A 21,958-nucleotide genomic window follows, 5' to 3' on the forward strand; every position below is an offset into this window, starting at 1 on the left:
TAACATGCTTGAAGTTGTAAGAAAATTTATCACTACCATTATACTTTTTTACACTTTAATATTGTAGTCAGTTAAGAGGTTACCTTCTTCCTGTCTTAATACTGCCTAAATTATTCAAAATGAGAATATGAGGGGAAAAGATTCGGAATATCTTTGATTGTTGAGGTAGATTTTAAAATATAGCTAATTATTTTACCCTCTTGTGCTGAGTACCACTAGATTCTCCCACTGCTTGAGCTTCACTATTGTGTAGAAATTTGACACCTTAAAAGTGAAGAGATTGGTGGTTGTCAGAAGTGAGGGAAGAGATTGGCAGAAACAGGTGAAGGCAGTCAAAAGATACAGAACATGGTGGCTATGAACATATTTTTCTTAAAAGATCTTGTTCCTCTTTATTGCTGAGTTGTGTTCCATTATATCGACATTTTCTGCCCATTCTCCAGTAGATGGATATTTGAGTTTTTTCCAATTTGAAACAATTGTGAATAAAGTTGCTATAAATATTGAAAGGAAAAAAAAAAGTTAGATGAGTTAAGATCCCTGCCAAAAATAGGGAGTGGCATAAACATGTGGAGTCTCTCATTTTGTAACTATGTTGTCATGTATTAATTTTATAAGTAACTCTAGCTTCAGAGATGTCCTGAATTGCATTTTACAAGTAAATCTAGATTCTCATTGATGTAAAACATAATGGAAAAGTTTCATGATTGCTATAAATATGAAAAGTTTGCTTCTAAAACACATTTGAAATTCTTAATAATGCTGCTCAAAAATTGTAATTTGTTCCTTTTGGCAGTCTTTTCTTAAAAGCATAATTTTTAATTGAAAATAATTTATTATAGATCTTATAAAATAAAGGACAAAATGTTGGCCATAATTTTACTACTCTAATACAACCATTTTCATTTTGGGTTATTTTATTTTCACATATTCACCTTTCACACAGTTTTAATAGGGTCCATAGTTTTTTCCTGTCTTTTTCACTGAGAATGTGTCATTTCTTCACATTGCTATGCAGTCATTTTCACAATCAGTCATTTTTCAAGGTTACTTCCTTAATGATCCCTAGTGTAGCTGTACTGTAGTAAATCTAAATATTTTCCACGTGTTAGATATTTAAGTTGCTTTCATTTTTTAAATCATAAATAATGTTATAATGAAAACTTCTGTGTTTGGAGCTCTTTCTGGATCATTTTTAGGATATAGTCCCGAAGGTGAAATTCTTGTTTCACACAATATGATCATAGTAATGACTCTTGATAGATTGCCAACTTACTATCCAAATGATTGAACCAATTTTCTGCTTCCACCAATGCATGGAAGTAAAGTTTCATGGCAATCTTGCCTGTGATTTCTCATTTTTGTCCCTGTTTCTTGCACATCTTGTATTGTTAGAATTAAAACGCTGGTGTTCCGTGTCAGCATGGGAATTTAGAAAGTTGTTTTACGATGTCTGACTTAAGTTCTCTCCCAAAAAGAAGAAAGAGGGTGAACTGGTGGCTGTGTTTGACTTTGTTGTTTCTTATACGTACAGGAAAAAAGTCTCCATTTGTTGGACTGAACAGTTGAAGAAATTTGATATTTCTACCAAATTAGGATGAGTGATGTAACCTGGCTAACCATTTTTACCACCACAGAAGTTTACATTGCTGTTTTATTCTGGAACAAGTGGTCACAAATAGACACTACAATTGTTTGCCTTCTAAGAATCTGAAGTGACATAAGAGTCTTGTGTGTGTGTGTGTTAGTCGCTCAGTTGTGTCTGACTCTTTCCGATCCCATGGCTCCTCCATCCATGGAATTCTCAAGGCAAGAATACTAGTACTTCCCCCATGAATAACAGTGAATAGAAGTTGAGGAAAGAAACTTGGTCTCGGAGAAGAGCTGAGATTTATGGGTAGGACTTTAGATTGGCCTGGTGGCTTAGATGATAAAGAGTCCACCTGCAATGCAGGAGACCTGGGTTCAGTACCTGGTGTAGGAAGATCCCCTGGAGAAGGAAATGGCTACTCACTCCAGTATTGCCTGGAGAATTCCATGGACAGAGGAGCCTGGCGGGCCATAGTCCACAGGGTCACAAAGAGTCGGACACGACTGAAGCGATTTAGCATGCACAGACATACAGACAGTGTGGGTGATTAATGCCTTTAGATTAAAGAGAGAAGAGGGGAGAGTTGTTATTTATAGAGGAGGGGATGACACCAGGATTTAGTTCACACCCATAGGTTTGTCATTCTTGTCCCTCTTCTCAGTCCAGCGTGACCAAGTTGCCAGTTGAGGACAGAGAAGATGGCGGGATTTCCCTTCTCCCTCTAGGTTCTCTCAGACTCTGTGTTCATGTTAAGGAGCTTGCAGGATCCTGTCCTTGTCCATGTCAGTGGTACCAGAAACAACTGATAATACTGCTGTTTCCTTGGCAGTGATTCAGCCATCCCAGTGAGTGACGCATCTTTCGTGATGAAAATGAAGAGCAGCTGATTGATTCATGAGACTTTCTAACTTAAGCCACACGGGTCACTTCTTTATACCACCTTATCCCTTAATCCCCTGCCTTCCCACAAACTAATAGCGGGTGGGGAGAAATGCTCCCCGACCATTCAGAAGGATCATTGAGAATCTCTCTTTAGGCATTTAAAGTTGACTAAGAAGCAATTGATTTACCCAGCTGCCAGACACTCGTGGGAAAACAGCAGAAGCCACTGAAGGGAAGTGGGAGGAAAGGAGAGCTCTGCTGAAGGGGTGTTGGGTTCATAGAAATGACTGAAGCTGAAAACTCTGGGATTTTAGTAGTTAAATTCTGATATGCACATCAAGTCTTCATCCATCTGACGTCTGGGGCTTCATTTCGTTTAAATGAGCACGCAGAAGCTACCTAATAGGAAAACAATGAGAGACGAAATTAGCTTACCGGTTTATTCTGCTTTCTTGAATTGCTTTTCCCCTAATTACATTTAATTGATTCCAATTTCTTTTTCAATACAAACTTTACAAATTTTTGAGAAGGTTGCTTGTAACTGCCTCTGCTTCCCTGCTCCTCTTTATTTTCTCAATGCCCATTTATACATCTCTAAAGATTGGTGGCTCCAACACATTCTTGCTTGTACTGCGTTCTCTTCAGACTCTAAGTTCCTTAAGAGTTTGGATCATGGGCATATTAACGGCTGTCCTCTCTTGTTGCCTGGCATACTTTATGGATTCGTGCTCGTGCTAAATCGCTCAGTCATGTCCGACTCTTTGCAACCCCATGGACTGTAGCCCACCAGGCTTCTCTGTCCATGGAATTTTTTCCAGGAAAGAATACTGGAGAGGATTGCCATTTCCTCCTCCAGGACATCTTCCCGACCCAGGGCTTGAACCTGTGTCTCCTGTGGCTCCTGCACTGCAGGTGGATTCTTTACCACTGAGCCATCAGGGAAGCCCTTCTGTGTAGACTATGTGAATGTAATATGTGTTTTGAAATTTTAATGTTGGTGGAAATGTTTGTTGGAAAATTCTATTTTACATTCCCATGCCACCTTGGGATGGCAGAGAAGTTGAATCTTTTCTTATGGGCATGGGACAGTCCTTATGCCCTCCATTTATTTTTGACTTGAGGTAGCTGAGTCTCTATCCCCTTAAATTAAACATCTAGGAGCATACAATATAATTTCAATTGTATAATTTAAAATATAATTTCAATTGTATTTTTTGAAATTATTCCGTATCTTCCTCTTATTACAGCTGATCGTGGTCTATTGCTTTTAAGCCCAAGCTTCATTTTACACATGTTTTTCTGGGAGGGGGATTAGGGTCTTTCTGCCTATGTACTGGAATAGAAAATGCATAAGCTTTGTGACACGGAGAACTGTTAGGTTGATAGCCAAGCCTGAGTCAGCAACATAGCCAGATTCTGTTGCATGAAGAGGGATGTGGTTACCAGGTACCTCTCCTAACAACAACAAAGCATGTTTTTCCCTCTGACTTTCATGATATAAAATACTTTTGCAGAAATAGTTACCCTCATCTGCCACTCATGCAGTCTGACGGTGCCAGCCTGCCAAGCTGGGCAAACACTTCCCTAGGACCTTGGCAATTATAGCTCCTTCTACCTGGATTGCATGCTGTCTAACATGGTAACCCTTGCCACATGTCACCATTTCTATTTGATTTAAACCAATTGCAATTAAATACAATTTAACATTCAGTTCCTCCACTATACCAGTCATATTTCAAGTGCATACCAAATAGCCATACACGGCTAGTATTGCCTTAATGGTCTGCATAGTTTTAGAACATTTCCATCATTGCAGAAAATTTTGTTGGACAGAGCTATTCTAAAGCTAATACCTTGAAAGATCTTACAGTTTTCATTCTGCCCTCTGGGCACACCAATCATCATGTTGAAGAAGCCTGGTCCAGCCTATTGGGCAATTAAAGATCACACAGAGGGAAACCATGGTGTTCCAGCCAATAGCTGGCAATAATTCCAGACATGTGAGTGAGACCATCTTAGACTTCCAATCCCATTCAAGCCCCCAGATGATTACAGCTTCACGAGCAATCCTCTATGACAGCAGCAGAAGAATTAGTCATATTAGCAATCCAAAGACTCATGACAAATAAGTTGTCATTGTTTTAAGTCAGTCCATTTAGATGAATTTGATATGATAGTAATAACAGGTGCTACTTTCAGCCTAATGACTGCATCAGTTTTGGAACTGTTACCCTATGCATTTACCTCATGAATTAGGATGCAGGAAAAATAAGCAAGATGAAGTAAGTTTATATCACTTCTTTCAGTGAGATAAATTATTTGGTTAGAGAGAGAAAAGGATATTTGTTATCAATAAAACTATGACCAGCAGCAAAGTGAATTGCTACTTAATCACTGAGTTACTAGATTATCTAGCTACTTACTAAATATAAGAGAAAATTAACTTTACATCCAAAATTATTTACCAGTAATTTTCAAAGTAGATCTTTCAAATAATCCAGAGCTAACTGGAATCCAGTAATTATTCTGTTTTAGGATGGTCAGAGTCTGGGGAATCTGGTGTATTTTAGTTTGTCAGAATTTAAAATTTAATTCTGAAATCATGCCTTATTTTACTCATTGTTCCCCAAGCATTTATTGGGGAAATAAATGGATATATATATATATATATATCCTATATATATATATAGGATATATGTGAATTGAAAGTCACTCAGTCGTGTCCAGCTCTTTTTGACCCCATGGACTATGCAATCCATGGAATTCTCCAGGCCAGAATACTGGAGTGGGTAGCCTTTACCTTCTCCAGGGGATCTTCCCAACCCAGGGATTGAACCCAAGTCTCCTGCATTGCAGGCTGATTCTTTACCAGCTGAGCCACAAGGGAAGCCCAATAATATATTAAGTATGATATCTACCCTGTTAAATTTTAATAAAGTATTTTATCTATATAATATATAGGAGATATATATATAGGCTTCCCTGATAGCTTAGCTGGTAAAGAATCCACCTGCAATGCAGGAGACCCCAGTTTGATTCTTGGGTTGGGAAGTTGCCCTGGAGAAGGGATAGGCTACCCACTCCAGTATTCTTGGGCTTCCCTGGTGGCTCAAATGGTAAATAATCTGCCTGCAATACAGGAGACCTGGGTTTGATCCCTGGGTTGAGAAGATCCCCTGAAGGAGGGCATGGCAACCCACTCTAGTATTCTTGCCTGGAGAATCCCCATAGACAGAGTCACATAGTGGGCTATGGGGTCACAAAGAGTCGGACGTGACTGAGCAACTAAGCATGCGCATACACACACATATATACATACATATATATATTCTGTGTATATCTAGACAGGCACTGAGAAGTTTGAATAATTAAGAGGTGAGCCTCACCTGGAAGAACTAACAGTATAGTGGAGGTGAGAGATGCATGGTTACAATATATGAGGATGAGCTCTCCCTGGAAATGCTGAGGTGGGAACATACTAATATACAGGATGACCAGTTACCTTGCAGATGGGTGGGAATGGAGGTTCATAAATAAAGAGATTACCTAAGGGACTTTTTTGGGGGAAGAACAGAATCACTTTATTTTAATAACTTTATTGAGACATTATTCATATAGCATTAAAATTCACTCTGTTAAAGTGAACAATTTAGTTGTTGTTCAGTTGCTAAATCGTTTCTGACCCTTTGCGACCCCATGGACTTCAGCATGCTAGTCTTCCCTGTCCTTCGCTATCTCCCAGAGTTTGCTCAAAGTCATGTCCATTGAGTTGGTGATGTCATACAACCATCTCATTTTCTGTCATACCCTTCTCCTCCTGCCCTTAATCTTTCCCAGCATTAGGGTCTTTTCTAATGAGTTGTCAGTCCTTCCAATGAGTATTCAGGGTTGATTTCCTTTAGGATTGACTGGTTTGATCTCCTTGTTGTCCAAGGGATTCTCAAGAGTCTTCTCTGGCACCACAGTTGGAGAGCATCAGTTCTTCGGCGCTCAGATTTCTTTTTGGTCCAACTCTTGCATCTGTATATGACTACTGGAAAGACCATACCTTTGACTATACGGACCATTGTCAGCAAAGTGATGTCTCTGCTTTTTAATACCCTGTCTGGGTTTGTCATAATTTTTCTTCCAAGGAGCTAACGTCTTTTAGTTTTATGGCTGTAGTCACCATTCGCAGTGATTTTGGAGCCCAAGAAAATAGAGTCCGCCACTATTTCTGTTTTATCCTCATCTATTTGCCATGAAGCAATGGGACCAGATGGTCAGTGGCTGTTAGTATATTCAGAGTTGTACAGTCATCATCACTATCTAGTTTTAGAACATTTTTGTTACCCCCAGCCCCAAGAAACCTGATGCCCATGAGCAGTTAACTCACCCATTCTTCCCTCAACCTTGAAGTCCTAAGCTGCCACCAATCTACTTTCTCTGTATATACACTTACCTATTTGGGCATTTTATAGTAATGGGCTTTTGTGTCTGTCTGTCTTCACTTCCTATAATGTTTTCAAGACTCATCCATGTTGTAACATGTATCACTATTTCATTCCTGTTGCCTAATGAGATGTTATTATATGGATATACAACATTTTATTTATCCATTCACCAGTTGATGGATGTTTTGGTTGTGCACACATTTTGGCTATTATGAATAACATTGCTATGAATGTTCATGTGTGAGTTTTTATGGGGACGTATGCTTTCAGTTCTCTTAGGTATATACCTAGGAGTGGTATTACTGGATCATATGGTAACTATGTTTAACATTTTTAGGGATTTCCAAATTGTTTTTCAAAGTTGATGCACTATTTTAATCATTCCAGCATCAGTTTATGAAGGTTCCAACTTCTTCACATCCTTGCTAATACTTGTTATTGCCTGAGAACAGAATTGTTTTGAATGAAAATATAAAGTCATTAAAATAGAAGAAATTCCAATTAGATAGTGTTATGCTCATTTGAGATAGTTCATATATGTCATGTGATATTAGAACCTAAAGCTGAATGCCACTTTGTAGCTCTGTGTACAAAACAACTCTGTTGGAGTCTAATTATCTTATCATTAATGTGCACCAGGTGGTTAGGAAATGTTGGTTTTCTTTTATGTCTAAATGAGAGGTAAAGGGTGGTAGAATAATTATATGTATAGTGCTGTTGAAAGTTAAACTCATTTCTGACATGCAATTAAATATAATTGGAATAGAACAAATTGAATAACAAAATTAAATTTGCAAAATAGAGTATGAAAAGATATTGAATGTATGCTGTTCCCTAGGATATTTGAGTGGTGAGTTGGCATTAGAGCTTGAACCCCGTATTTTTATGTACTCGGCATGGTTCCCACCTGCCTACACTTGCCTCCTCTACTTCCCTTCCTTGGCGCATCCAAGGAGTTCAGGAGACATTCCCTGCCAACGCCCTGTGCCTGGGAAATCCCATGGACAGAGGAGCCTGGCAGGATACAGTCTGTGGGGTTGCTAAAGAGTTGCATGGGACTTAGCTACTAAACAACGACAACAAATTATGGGTTGGTATTTTTGCTTTTGTTGTGTACTTTTATTCCTTTAACTTGAAATTTTTATCAAAGTAATAATTGTATACAATTTATAAGTCAAATAATATTTACAGTGCTTATCACAAAAGCCAACACTGTCAACTCCATTTCTCTATACTCCTTGCCTGCCCTTCTCGCACCTCCCCACCTGTGATGGTCTCTTTCAACTTCATTACCAGTGTTTTTCTGGTGCTCAGGTTCAGGTTTTTTACATAAGATTATTCTGATATTTCTGCTGCTGCTGCTAAGTCGCTTCAGTTGTGTCCGACTCTGTGCAACCCCATAGACAGCAGCCCACCAGGCTCCTCTGTCTCTGGAATTCTCCAGGCAAGAATACTGGAGTGGGTTGCCATTTCCTTCTCCTTCTAGATATTTAGAATTTTTGGTTTTTATTTACTGTGAATGATGAGGATATGGCCTCCAAATATCCTGTCATCCCAGTATAGCAAATGCTGTTAAAAATACTTAGGTTCAGAGGACTTGGTTGATTGTAACATACAATTTAGAGGGTACTATTTTAGAAAATAAATAGTTGAGTTTTCATAATGCAAGCCAAGGAACTGTATTAAAAGCAAAATATTAGAGCCAGTAGGTGTTTATGTACATAATTTAACAGGATAACAATAATTTTGATCTAGCTACAGTATTGAAATAGCACATGAGAAAGTCTTCTTTTACTCTTATCTTGCAGTAGACACTGGATGAGTTTTGTTGTTTTTAAAACCTAGTCAATTAGTCTTAATCACCAAACAGTTATAGGAGCAGAGGTGAAAGTTCAACCCTATTGAAAACAGCCAAAGTACTATAGATCAACTGTTCTGAGACTCGTAGATTTGCATGAAAAATGTCGCAAGGGAAAAATTGTAATTGCCTCAGCATGAGAGATAGAATATATTTTAAGATAATTGGAGATTGTCTTTTATCTGTTCCCTTTGGTTTAGTTTTGATTTCATGTACTTTAATTTGTTTCTATCTCTTATTTTTTTTTTCTTAATATATTCCAAAGGATGTAAAACACTTCTGAGGAGCTCATTACTGCTTGTGGAATTGCCTCTTTCTGTATCATTGGATGTGATCTTTTTGGTCAGTCAGTCTCATAAGAGAAAAGTATCTTAGACCAGGGTCTTATATTTTAGCAATCTGATAACCCTAAAGTACATTTTGTGTAAGTTCAGATATACTCTAGCAATTTCCCTCCGGTGAATATTGTAAATTTAGGGGGTTTTGGTGGGTTTTTTCATGTTAGTTCTACAGGAATCATCTTTTTGCTTTTATTCATGTTTCATCATTCCAATGTGTAGAATTTACGTTTTCATTTTGTAACCTCGCTTGCATGCTGGTGATTAGCCATTGCCTTGACAAGTGTGAACAGAAGTGGTCTAACTGAAGATGTCCCATGACTTGGTGAACACATTGGGTTACAAATTAAACTTTTCCCTCTCTTTGCAAAGGCACTGAGACGTGAGTTAAAGGAGAAAGAGTATTCTGTCCTGAATGCTATAGACCAGGCTCGAGTTTTCCTGGCTGATCAGCCAATTGAGGCCCCTGAAGAACCAAGAAGAAACCTACAATCAAAAACAGGTGAGACTGTTTTTTTATGTATTTTTTTATGTCATAAAATTACATATGAGGAGAACAAAACACCAAAATCGAGCAGAGAATTTTTTGCAGCATTTTAGGACCTGATATTTTTAAATTCCTTACAGAATTTCAGGGCTTAGTATTAAAATTTTTCTTTGAAGTATTACTTTAGTCAAATATGTCATTAATAAATATCTAGATTCTTAAAAAATGAAATGACTGTATATTCAGTATCATTATTTTAAAAGGGAATTAACTGCAGAAAAATTAATTTATTAGAACACACGCTGTAACTACAAATAATTTCTTTAAAAATATTTACATTTCTTACATTTAAACTATATGATAAATAATTGTATATAGAAGAATGATATTTAGAATATAATAGTAAACATACAAATTATTTAAATATCTATAAAGTAATGTTTTTTAACTTCTCTTTTTCAAGATTACAAATTTAAATAAGACACTGAAGAGCCTTTCTTTTATAAGCAGACCACAGAATTTATTTAATTTAGATGCTAACAACTTATATTGTTTATATACTTTTGGCTTAAAACTGAAATGGTATCTACCTTACTAGCAACTAGTAATAAATTACAGTAGATTTAAGAGATGAACTTGGGGGCCAACGTATATCTTTTTGATTTTCACTTTTGGCATAAAAGCATTCTGATGCATTAAAAAAAATAAACATGCCATTCAGAATATTTTCTCATCATTCACTTTCCATACTAAAAGCAGACCTGAAAGATTTCTCATTCTGTGTCCAGAAGTGTAATTCATGAGCATTTATTACTTGTAAGGGATGTAGTGTTGGAAAACGCTTTGACTGTAGTTGGAACCAGATCAGACATTTGGAAAGTAGCCATTTTCCTTCTCAGCCTTTGTCAGGGAAGCTCTACTTCAATGGGAATAAATTTCCCATCAGGATCATACCACTTTTCTTGACCCTTTGGGGGAATACATACAGAGATACACACAGCACGCTTATCGTCTCTTGCAGCTTTGCTTTACTACTCTCTCCTGGCAGTATCACTGTTTTTCCAGTCAGCCTACCGGGGAACTGAAATCATTGTTGAGTCTCCACCTCTCATAGTCTGCAAATCGCTCATGATGGTTATTTCTATCTGGAGAACCATGCCTTCTGGGTACTCTGTTATAGATGAAATTATATGTGAATCATATACACACATGGACATAATGTATGCACACACACCATGCACACACCTATATAGTAGGTGGTTGAATGACTTGGATGCTGAGCACGCTTGGGTATGGATTGGATACTGAGCACGCGCGGGTGTGGATTAAAGTGATTAGTTAGGATAGAACCATTGGAAGCAGCAGCCCAGCGTGAGGAGCAGAGCAGCTGTGTGTCAGGGAAAGTCAGCAGAGCTCAGGAAGAGTGGCAGGGGGTGAAGGAGGGGGTGGTTAGGGACTATGGCGTGCACAGGAGGTACGAGTGAGGAGTTTGTGCGTGCTGTCTGGTGCAGATTACAGAGGCCCTGAGAAATTAGACAGCACATTTCAATTTAAATACAGCAAGAAGAAGGCGCTATTTCACTTGTTTTTTTAAGCTTGGAAGAAAAATAAGAAGCTCTCTTGTCTTACTTTATCCAATTTAAAGTCTACTATTAAATCTGCCTGCCTCGTCTCCTTGTTTCCCCAGTATTTTCAGAGAATAGAGGAAAAATTTTTATAATCAGTTACTTCATAGCAGTAGAAAAGTGTTACATCACTTGAGTTTCACTTTGCTATCAATTTTCTTTCTCAGTGGTTAGTCAATTTAAAGAGTAAAAACATACTGCTTTTTGAGCCCTTATATTGGGAATTTTTAAGGTCCATTTTCATATACTGTATTTGGGAGACAAGAAAAAAAAGTCATGGTCAGTGTAACTTTATGATATATATATATATATTTTACAATTAGTCATTCCCATGCTTTCTCCTTTCCTGATATTATTTTGTATAATGTTGGCTGATTTTACCTGTTGTTAAAAGTAAATGAATGAAAATTACCCATAATAGCTTTTATACTTTGTTGTTTACTATGACATATGAACCTCTGCCTTCAGAAACAGAGAGTGTTTGAACATTAGTTATCTTTTTTGATGCTACTCAAAGTACTCAGTGTTGAAGGAAATAGAGCAGAGAGAACCTGTATGATTTTTTTTTTTGGGGGGGTTCTATTTAATAAGCATTTATTGAGTATTCTATGTGTAATGTACCAAATGACACACCAAGGTGAATTCGTTTCTTTACTTTTTTTTTTTTTTGTAGTTAATTTATTTTTTATTGGAGGCAAATTATTTTACAATATTATATTGGTTGGTTTTGCCATACATTGATATGAATTTGCCCCGGGTTTACATAAGTTCCCCCTCCTGAACCCCCCTCCCACCTCCCTCCTCCCTTTATCCTCCCTCTGGGTCATCCCCGCATGCCAGCCCCGAGCATCCTATAACATGCATTGACCCTGAACTAGTGATTCGTTTCACATATGACAACATACGTGTTTCAATGCCATTCTCCCAAATCATCCCACCCTCACCCTCTCCCATAGAGTCCCAAAGACTGCTCTATACATCTGTGTCTCTTTTGCTGTCTCGTATACAGGGTTATCATTTGCATCTTTCTAAATTCCATATATATGTGTTAGTATACTGTATTGGTGTTTTTCTTTCTGGCTTACTTCACTCTGTATAATAGGCTCCAGTTTCATCCACCTCATTAGAACTGATTCAAATGTATTCTTTTTAATGGCTGAATAATACTCCATTGTGTATATGTACCAAAGCTTTCTTATCCATTCGTCTGCAGATGGACATCTAGGTTGCTTCCATGTCCTGGCTATTATAAACAGTGCTGCAATGAACATTGGAGTACACGTGTCTCTTTCAATTCTGGTTTCCTCGGTGTGTATGCCCAGGAGTGCGATTGCTGGATATGGCAGTTCTATTTCCAGTTTTTTGAGGAATCTCCACACTGTTCTCCATAGTGGCTGTACTAGTTTGCATTCCCACCAACAGTGTAAGAGGGTTTCTTTCTCTCCACATCCTCTCCAGCATTTATTGCATGTAGACTTTTGGATAGCAGCCATTCTGACTGGTGTGAAATGGTATCTCATTGTGGTTTTGATTTGCATCTCTCTGATTATGAGGGATGTTGAGCATTTTTTCATGTGTTTGTTAGCCATCTTTATGTCTTCTTTGGAGAAATGTCTGTTTAGTTCTTTGGCCCATTTTTTGATTGGGTCATTTATTTTTCTGGAATTGAGCTGCAGGAGCTGCTTGTATAATTTGGAGATTAATCCTTTATCAGTTGCTTCATTTGCTATTATTTTCTCCCATTCTGAAGGCTGTCTTTTCACCTTACTTATAGTTTCCTTTGCTGTGCAGAAGCTTTTGATTTTAATTAGGTCCCATTTGTTTATTTTTGCTTTTATTTCCAATATTCTGGGAGGTGGGTCATGGAGGATCCTGCTGTGATTTATGTCGGAGAGTGTTTTGCCTACGTTCTCCTCTAGGAGTTTTATAGTTTCTGGTCTTACATTTAGCTCTCTAATCCATTTTGAGTTTATTTTTGTGTATGGTGTTAGGAAGTGTTCTAGTTTCATTCTTTTACAAGTGGCTGACCAGTTTTCCCAGCACCACTTGTTAAAGAGACTGTCTTTTCTCCATTTTATATTCTTGCCTCCTTTGTCAAAGATGAGGTGTCCATAGATGCGTGGATTTATCTCTGGGCTTTCTATTTTGTTCCATTGATCTATATTTCTGTCTTTATGCCAGTACCATACTGTCTTGATGACTGTGGCTTTGTAGTAGAGCCTGAAGTCCGGCAGGTTAATTCCCCCAGTTCCATTTTTCTTCCTCAAGATTGCTTTGGCTATTCGAGGTTTTTAGTATTTCCATACAAATTGTGAGATTATTTGTTCTAGTTCTGTGAAAAATATCTTTGGTAGCTTGATAGGGATTGCATTGAATGTATAAATTATTTTGGGTAGTATACTCATTTTTACAATATTTATTCTTCCAATCCATGAACATGGTATATTTCTCCATCTATTAGTGTCCTCTTTGATTGCTTTCAGTAGTGTTTTATAGTTTTCTATGTACAAGTCTTTTGTTTCCTTAGGTAGATATATTCCTAAGTATTTAATTCTTTTCGTTGCAACAGTGAATGGAATAGTTTCCTTAATTTCTCTTTCTATTTTCTCATTATTAGTGTATAAGAATGCAAGGGATTTCTGTGTGTTGATTTTATATCCTGCAACGTTACTGTAATCATTGATTAGCTCTAGTAGTTTTCTGGTAGAGTCTCTAGGGTTTTCTGTGTAGAGGATCATGTCATCAGCGAACAGTGAAAGTTTTACTTCTTCTTTTCCAATTCGTATTCCTTTTATGTCTTTTTCTGCTCTGATTGCTGTAGCCAAAACTTCCAGAACTATGTTGAATAGTAGTGGTGAGAGTGGGCACCCTTGTCTTGTTCCTGACTTTAGGGGAAATGCTTTCAGTTTTTCACCATTGAGGATAATGTTTGCTGTGGGTTTGTCATATATAGCTTTTATTATGTTGAGGTATGTCCCTTCTATTCCCACTTTCTGGAGGGTTTTTATCATAAATGGATGTTGAATTTTGTCGAAGGCTTTCTCTGCATCTATTGAGATAATCATACGATTTTTATTTTTCAGTTTGTTAATGTGGTGTATTACGTTGACTGATTTGCAGATATTGAAGAATCCTTGCATTCCTGGGATAAAGCCCACTTGGTCATGATGTATGATCTTCTTAATATGCTGTTGGATTCTGATTGCTAGAATTTTGTTAAGGATTTTTGCATCTATGTTCATCAGTGATATTGGCCTGTAGTTTTCTTTTTTTGTGGGGTCTTTACCAGGTTTTGGGATTAGGGTGATGGTGGCCTCATAGAATGAGTTTGGAAGTTTTCCTTCCTCAGCAATTTTCTGGAAGAGTTTGAGTAGAATAGGTGTATCTCTTCTCTAAATTTGTGGTAGAATTCAGCTGTGAAGCCGTCTGGACCTGGGCTTTTGTTTGCTGGGAGATTTTTGATTACAGTTTCAATTTCCGTGCTTGTGATGGGTCTGTTCAGATTTTCTATTTCTTCCTGGTTCAGTTTTGGAAAGTTGTATTTTTCTAGGAATTTGTCCATTTCTTCCAGGTTATTCATTTTATTGCCATATAATTCCTGATAGTATTCTCTAATAATCCTTTGTATTTCTGTGTTGTCAGTTGTGATCTCTCCATTTTCATTTCTAATTTTATTGATTTGGTTCTTCTCCCTTTGTTTCTTGATAAGTCTGGCTAGTGGTTTGTCAATTTTATTTACCTTCTCAAAGAATCAGCTTTTGGCTTTGTTGATTTTTGCTATAGTCTCTTTTGTTTCTTTTGCATTTATCTCTGCCCTAATTTTTACAATTTCTTTCCTTCTACTGACCCTGGGGTTCTTCATTTCTTCCTTTTCTAGTTGCTTTAGATGTAGAGTTAGGTTATTTAGTTGACTTTTTTCTTGTTTCTTGAGGTGTGCCTGTATTGCTATGAACTTCCCCCTTAGCACTGCTTTTACAGTGTCCCAGAGGTTTTGGGTTGTTGTGTTTTCATTTTCATTCATTTCTATGCATATTTTGATTTCTCTTTTGATTTCTTCTATGATTTGTTCGTTGTTCAGCAGCGTGTTGTTCAGCCTCCATATGTTGGCATGTTTAATAGTTTTTCTCCCATAATTGAGATCTAATTTTACTGCATTGTGGTCAGAAAAGATTCATGGAATGATTTCAACTTTTTTGAATTTACCAAGGCTAGATTTATGGCCCAGGATGTGATCTATCCTGGAAAAGGTTCCGTGTGCACTTGAGAAAAAGGTGAAATTCATTGTTTTGGGGTGAAATGTCCTATAGATATCAATTAGGTCTAATTGGTCTATTGTATCATTTAAAGATTGTGTTTCCTTGTTAATTTTCTGTTTAGTTGATGTATCCATAGATGTAAGTGGGGTATTAAAATCTCCCACTATTATTGCATTATTGTTAATTTCCCCTTTCATACTTGTTAGTAATTGTCTTACATATTGCGGTGCTCCTATGTTGGGTGCATAAATATTTATAATTGTTATATCTTCATCTTGGATTGATCCTTTGATCATTATGTAGTTTCCTTCTTTGTCTCTTTTCACAGCCTTTGTTTTAAAGTCTATTTTATCTGATATGAGTATTGCTACTCCTGCTTTCTTTTGGTCTCTATTTGCATGGAATGTCTTTTTCCAGCCCTTCACTTTCAGTCTGTATGTGTCCCTCGTTTTGAGGTGGGTCTCTTGCAGACAACATATATCGGGGTCTTGTTTTTGTATCCATTCAGCCAGCCTTTGTCTTTTGGTTGGGGCATTCAACCCATTTACGTTTAAGGTAATTATTGATAAGTATGATCCCGTAGCCATTTTCTTTATTGCTTTGGGTTCAAGTTTATACACCCTTTCTGTGTTTCCTGTCCAGAGAAGATCCTTTAGCATTTGTTGGAGAGCTGGTTTGGTAATGCTGAATTCTCTCAGCTTTTGCTTGTCTGTAAAGCTTTTGATTTCTCCTTCATATTTGAATGAGATCCTTGCTGGGTACGGTAGTCTGGGCTGTAGGTTATTTTCTTTCATCACTTTAAGTATGTCTTGCCATTCCCTCCTGGCCTGAAGAGTTTCTGTTGAAAGATCAGCTGTTATCCTTATGGGAATCCCCTTGTGTGTTATTTGCTGTTTTTCCCTTGCTGCTTTTAATATTTGTTCTTTGTGTTTGATCTTTGTTAATTTGATTAATATGTGTCTAGGAGTATTTCGCCTTGGGTTTATCCTGTTGGGGACTCTCTGGGTTTCTTGGACTTGGGTGATTATTTCTTTCCCTATTTTAGGGAAGTTTTCAACTATTATCTCCTCAAGTATTCTCTCATGGTCTTTCTTTTTGTCTTCTTCTTCTGGGATTCCTATGATTCGAATGTTGGAGCGTTTAACATTGTCCCAGAGGTCTCTAATATTGTTCTCATTTCTTTTAATTTGTTTTTCTTTTTTCCTCTCTGTTTCATTTATTTCTACAATTCTATCTTCTAGCTCGCTTATCCTGTCTTCTGCCTCTGTTATTCTACTGTTTGTTCCCTCCAGAGTGTTTTTGATCTCATCTATTGTATTATTCATTGTATATTGACTCTTTTTTATTTCCTCTAAGTCCTTATTAAACCTTTCTTCCATCTTCTCAATCCTTTTCTCCAGGTTATTTATCTGTAACTCCATTTTGCTTTCAAGATTTTGAATCATTTTCACCACCAAAATTCGAAATTCTTTTTCATGTAGATTCCCTATATCTTCCTTTTTTGTTTGTGTTGGTGGGCAATTATCTTGTTCCTTTACTTGCTGGGTATTTCTCTGCTTCTTCATCTTGCTTATAATGCTTTGCTTGGGGTGGCCTTTCCCTCTTCTGGCCGTTTGTGGAGTTCTCTTTATTATGTAGTTTCCTTGCTGTGTGTGGGGTTGGACAGGTGACTTGTCAAGGTTCCCTGGTTATGGAAGCCTGTGTCAGTGTTCTGGTGGGTGGAGCTGGATTTGTTCTCTCTGGAGTGCAATGAAGTGTCCAGTAATGAGTGATGAGATGTCAGTGGGTTTGGAGTGACTTTGGGCAGCCTGTATATTGAAGCTCAGGGCTAGTTTCCTGTGTTACTGGAGAATTTGCGTGGTATGTCTTGCTCTGGAACTTGTTGACCCTTGGGTTTAGCGTAGGTATGGAGACGTTTGATGAGCTCCTATCGATTAATGTTCCCTGGAGTCAGGACTTCTCTGGTGTTCTCAGGATTCGGGCTTAAGTCTCTTGCCTCTGGTTTTTGGTCTTATTCTTGGAGTAGTCTCTAGACGTCTCTATCTGTCATTTCCAAGGTGGTTCCCTCTGTTTTAGCTTCTGTTTGCTGGTCTCTTCAGTGTCTAATTTCCGCTCTGATACTAGGGGGTGGGTGGACACTTTTTAAGGCTCAGTTGTTCAGTCCTGTTCTGGGAAGGGAGGAACGCTGCAGTCCATTATCTCTGGCGTCTGTGGGGAGTGCTCGCAGCGTCTCAGCCACACTGGGTTTGCCCCCGCTCACAGCACGAATGCTGTCCCAGTCTATACTGCACAGGCTCTAGGTTGCCCTGCCGGGAACTGTCTGAGGCCGGCGCCGGGTTGAAGGACTTCCCAGGTCTGAGCGGCTCAAGTTCAGGTTCTCAGGTACTCCACAAAGGCGCAGACTTGGTTGAGCCTGCGTTTTGTGCCTTCCCCAGTCCGAGCAGCTCAGGGGACCAGGTGTTTGGCAAGTGCGGTCTCTGCGACTTATCGCCTCCCCAGTCCCCGCCACTCAGTTTTCTGGGTGTACGACCGGCGCACCTTCTCAGGGGCATATCGACCGGCCCGAGCCCAAGAAGTCCTGATTAGCAACAAGCCTGTCTGCAGTTTGTATCAGATGCCTTTCTGGGGCCGCAGTTGCCCGCTCCGGCTCTGGCTGCGCTCCCTGCCTGTCTAGGCGGGGGATGGGGGATGGGCCGACCGCAGCCGGCTCACTCTGCTCAGTCCTTTATTCTGTGAGCGGGGCTGGCCGGTTAGAGCTTTCCGTCTTTTCGTGGGGAAGCTATCCCACAGTCTGCTTTGCTCTCCCCAGTTCTCTCAAATTGTTCTCGCGGCATTCAAGCCCAGTCCTCTCTCTAAGCAGTTCAGCCGGCTCCTCCCTGCCCAGCCCCCGCTTGCTAATGGCGTATGCAGGCGTCTGCGCTGCTTCTCCGCTGGGAGTTACCGTTTGGCGGGTAATCTGTGGGTTTTAAAAAAATCTTAAAAAATAAGAGGGTTATGTGGCCCTCTGAGCTTCCAAGGCTCGCCACAGAATCGCCAGTGAGAATGTTTGCTGGTGTTTGGAAACTTCTCTCTTTTTAAAGCCTCCCTTCCCGGGACGGAGCTCCGTCCTTCTTTTGTTTCGCTTTTTATCTTTTATGTTTTTTCCTACCTCCTTTCGAAGACAATGGGCTGCTTTTCTGGGTGCCTGACGTCCTCTGCCAGCATTCAGAAGTTGTTTTGTGGACTTTACTCGCATTCAAAAGTTCTTTTGATGAATTTGTGGAGGAGAGAGTGGTCTCGCCGTCCTATTCCTCCGCCATCTTGTTCCTCAACCTCCCGTTTCTTTACTTTTGAATAACTATTTCAGAAAATACTTCTCTCCATGATTTTTCTCTCCTGAAGCCTTCTCTCCTAGCTCCTTTTTTTCTATTATAAATTAGTATCTCTTAGGGTCAAATGTCAGAGAAGGCAATGGCACCCCACTCCAGTACTCTTGCCTGTAAAATCCCATGGACGGAGGACCCTGGTGGGCTACAGCCCACGGGTCGCTAAGAGTCGGACACAACTGAGCGACTTCACTTTTAATTTTCACTTTCATGCATTGGAGAAGGAAATGGCAACCCACTCCAGTGTTCTTGCCTGGAGAATCCCAGGGACGGGGGAGCCTGGTGGGCTGCTGTCTATGGGGTTGCACAGAGTTGGATACGACTGAAGTGACTTAGCAGCAGCAGCAGTAGGGTCATATGTGCATTTTATGATAGCTTATTGAGTTTCATTTTCTTACTGAGTAACACTGGATGACTTGCTGTCAGGCATCTTTTAATAAATGCTGTTAAAAAAACAAGCAAACTAATTATTTCAACCAAATAATCGGTTGTTGACAAAGAATCTTATCAGGTACGATCTGCGAAAAAAATTTTTTTTCCCCCCAGTTTTACTGAGATACAATTTACATAACATTGTTCAAGTTTAAGATGTACAACATAATGATTTAATATTTGTATATATTGTTAAATGATCACCACATAAGACTAGGAACATCTAACATCTCACATAGTTCCAATTTTTTCCCTTGTGATGAGAAATTTTGAGATCTAGTCTCCTAACAACTTTCAAGTATGTATATTTTAAACACTAAAAATCACTACGGACATTAATTGCCCTATTTCAGGTCCTTACCATCTTTTTCTAGGACTGTTGCAATACTTTCTTAATTGGTATTTCTGCATCAAGGTAGATGTTACCATGATATATTTAAAACACAAAGCTAGCATTTGCTACCCTAATTTAAAAGCTGTAGTAGCCTCTGCAATAGGATCTGAACTCCGTTACCTGTCATGCAAAGCTGCACAGTGATTTGGCCTCAGTTTCCCTGGTGGTTCAGACAGTAAAGAATCCGCCTGCAGTGCAGGGGAACGAGGTTTAATTCCTGGGTTTGGAAGATCCCCTGGAGAAGGAAATGGCAACCCACTCCAGTAGTCTTGCCTGGAGAATTCCATGGACAGAAGACCCTGGCATACTACAGTCCTTGGGGTTGCAAAGAATCAGACTCAACTGAACAACTAACACTTTCACTTCACTTTTCTATTTAGTAGCATCTCATGCCTCTCTCTGCTCCAAACTGATGTCATTTAACACCAACTTCTCATGATGGTCTGCAGGTAACAATTTCATTGCCCATCCTATTTTTTTCTGCCTGTTGTTCTCTTCTGCCTGATCTCCAACTCCTTCTTCCTTTGCCTACCCAGCCCTTGCTCATTCTATCCCACTCACTGAGGCTGTGTTTCAACCTGAACCCATTGCTCTCCAGCTTTTCTCCTTGCTCCCTGGTACCTGGTCGCCTCTCTAACTATACGCTAATATCTGTGTCTGAAGCTCAGCCCTGCCCTTGCTTAGTGACCTCTCCCATTTGCTGAGATTCTGAAAGAGTGTGAGAAATTATCTGAGCAGCCAAGACAGTATTATGTCGAAAATATAGTGAAGATGGTAGAAAAGCCACTCTCTCAGTGGTATTAACTCTTCCTTTAGACACTGTTATAACTAGTTTCACTTGTTTTCCAGTGAATTATGGGTATGTAGCAAGATGGAAATGATATGACAGGGGAAAGGGTGGCAGTGAGAAATGATGTCTGGCAGTCTGACAGCAATGAGGAGAAAGAAAAATACAAAAAGGATACATGAGAATTTTAAAATAAAACAAACCACAGTAGTCTTTGGGGATTTTTACAATAAAAGAAAAGCTGAAGCAATGAGCTGTGGTTTGCTTATTTTTGAAGATAGAATATAAATCAGTTAAGAGAAGGCATAGGAGTTTATACTATATTTTAGTAAATTTCCTTCCAAAATGGCAACCATACAAAAATAGGGCTAAATGAATGAAATATAGCCATCTGGACCACTCAGCTTCCCAGAATTACTCATTCTGCCTATGAAAGGTTATTCAGTCACTATATATTTACTCGAACTAAAATTATCTGAATAATTATAGAAATTTAACAAAGTTCACAGCTTTGTCAATAGGTTCCTTATCTTGAGTGATAGGGAACTACTTAACTTGAATTGTATCATGTCAGTGTATAATATTTCCTTTTAGTGAGGTTGAATTGAAAAGACCCTGATGCTGGGAAAGATTGAGGGCAGGAGGAGAAGGGGACAACAGAGGATGAGATAGTTGGATGGCATCACCGACTCAATGGACATGAGTTTGGATAAACTCCGGGAGTTGGTGATGGACAGAGAGGCCTGGCATGCTGCAGTCCATGGGGTCACAAAGAGTCCGACACAACTGAGCAGCTAAACTGAACTGAACTGAACTGAATTGTTTTTCATTTGATTTTAACCACCTGGTTTATATCTGTTAAAAAGTAGAACAATGAAACAGCAAAAATGTCATCATCATTTATACTGGTCTTACTATGTGTACTCTTCAAACCACTTTTGTATTTGGCCTAGTGAATTGAGCAGATTGTATAGTATGCCTTTTTTAAAGAGAATTAAGTTAAAATACAAAGGCCAAGAAAATATTGTGGTTCTGACCAAGGTCATCAGCTAATATGGAGTAGATCAAAGAACAGAACCAACCTTGTGTGTTGGTAACCTTCCTTAACCTTGGGTCTGGGGGCTTGTTTTCAACTCATCCCTTCATTCTCCTCTCCTTTCTCTTTCCCTCTGCTCACTGGCCACTGACCTCCTAGCTCTTTCTTGACTCTCAGTGTCTAGAGCCTCTTACTGCTGCTGTTAAGTCACTTCAGTCTTATCCGACTCTGTGCGACCCCATAGATGGCAGCCCACCAGGCTCCCCCATCCCTGGGATTCTCCAGGCAAGAACACTGGAGTGCCCTGCACAAATGTTTCTTGGCTTCTTTCTTGTTCACCCAAACTCCTTTGCGGTTCTCAGTCCCAGATTTGAACTCCTTTGAAAACCACACGGCTGCATAGTGAAAGTAGATGGGCAGGACAGCTGTGGGGCTTTAGCTCACTCCTGCCCCTACACCTCTTGAGGTAGTCAG

The 21,958-nt window shown here is 39.0% G+C and overlaps 1 protein-coding gene and 1 long non-coding RNA gene across 11 annotated transcripts in view; one reads left to right on the forward strand and one right to left on the reverse strand.

Annotated features, from left to right (window-relative positions):
• The window catches only part of UTRN (utrophin), a 567,941-nt gene that overhangs the window by 415,407 nt on the left and 130,576 nt on the right, over positions 1-21,958 (forward strand). For all 10 annotated transcript variants that reach the window (XM_055433618.2, XM_055433617.2, XM_055433621.2 and 7 more), the window contains one exon: positions 9,475-9,604. In XM_055433618.2, coding sequence (XP_055289593.2) covers positions 9,475-9,604 — 130 coding nt within the window. The remainder of the gene's footprint in view (positions 1-9,474; positions 9,605-21,958) is intronic.
• The window catches only part of LOC148776352 (uncharacterized), a 51,791-nt gene continuing 32,583 nt past the window's right edge, over positions 2,751-21,958 (reverse strand). The window contains exon 3 of the long non-coding RNA XR_016038449.1: positions 2,751-2,872. This is a non-coding gene — a long non-coding RNA (uncharacterized LOC148776352). The remainder of the gene's footprint in view (positions 2,873-21,958) is intronic.

The sequence above is a fragment of the Moschus berezovskii genome, chromosome 10 (genome assembly GCF_049115385.1).
Source record: "Moschus berezovskii isolate FMDL1 chromosome 10, NW_MosBer_1.0, whole genome shotgun sequence".
In the NCBI taxonomy this organism is placed as follows: domain Eukaryota; kingdom Metazoa; phylum Chordata; class Mammalia; order Artiodactyla; family Moschidae; genus Moschus; species Moschus berezovskii.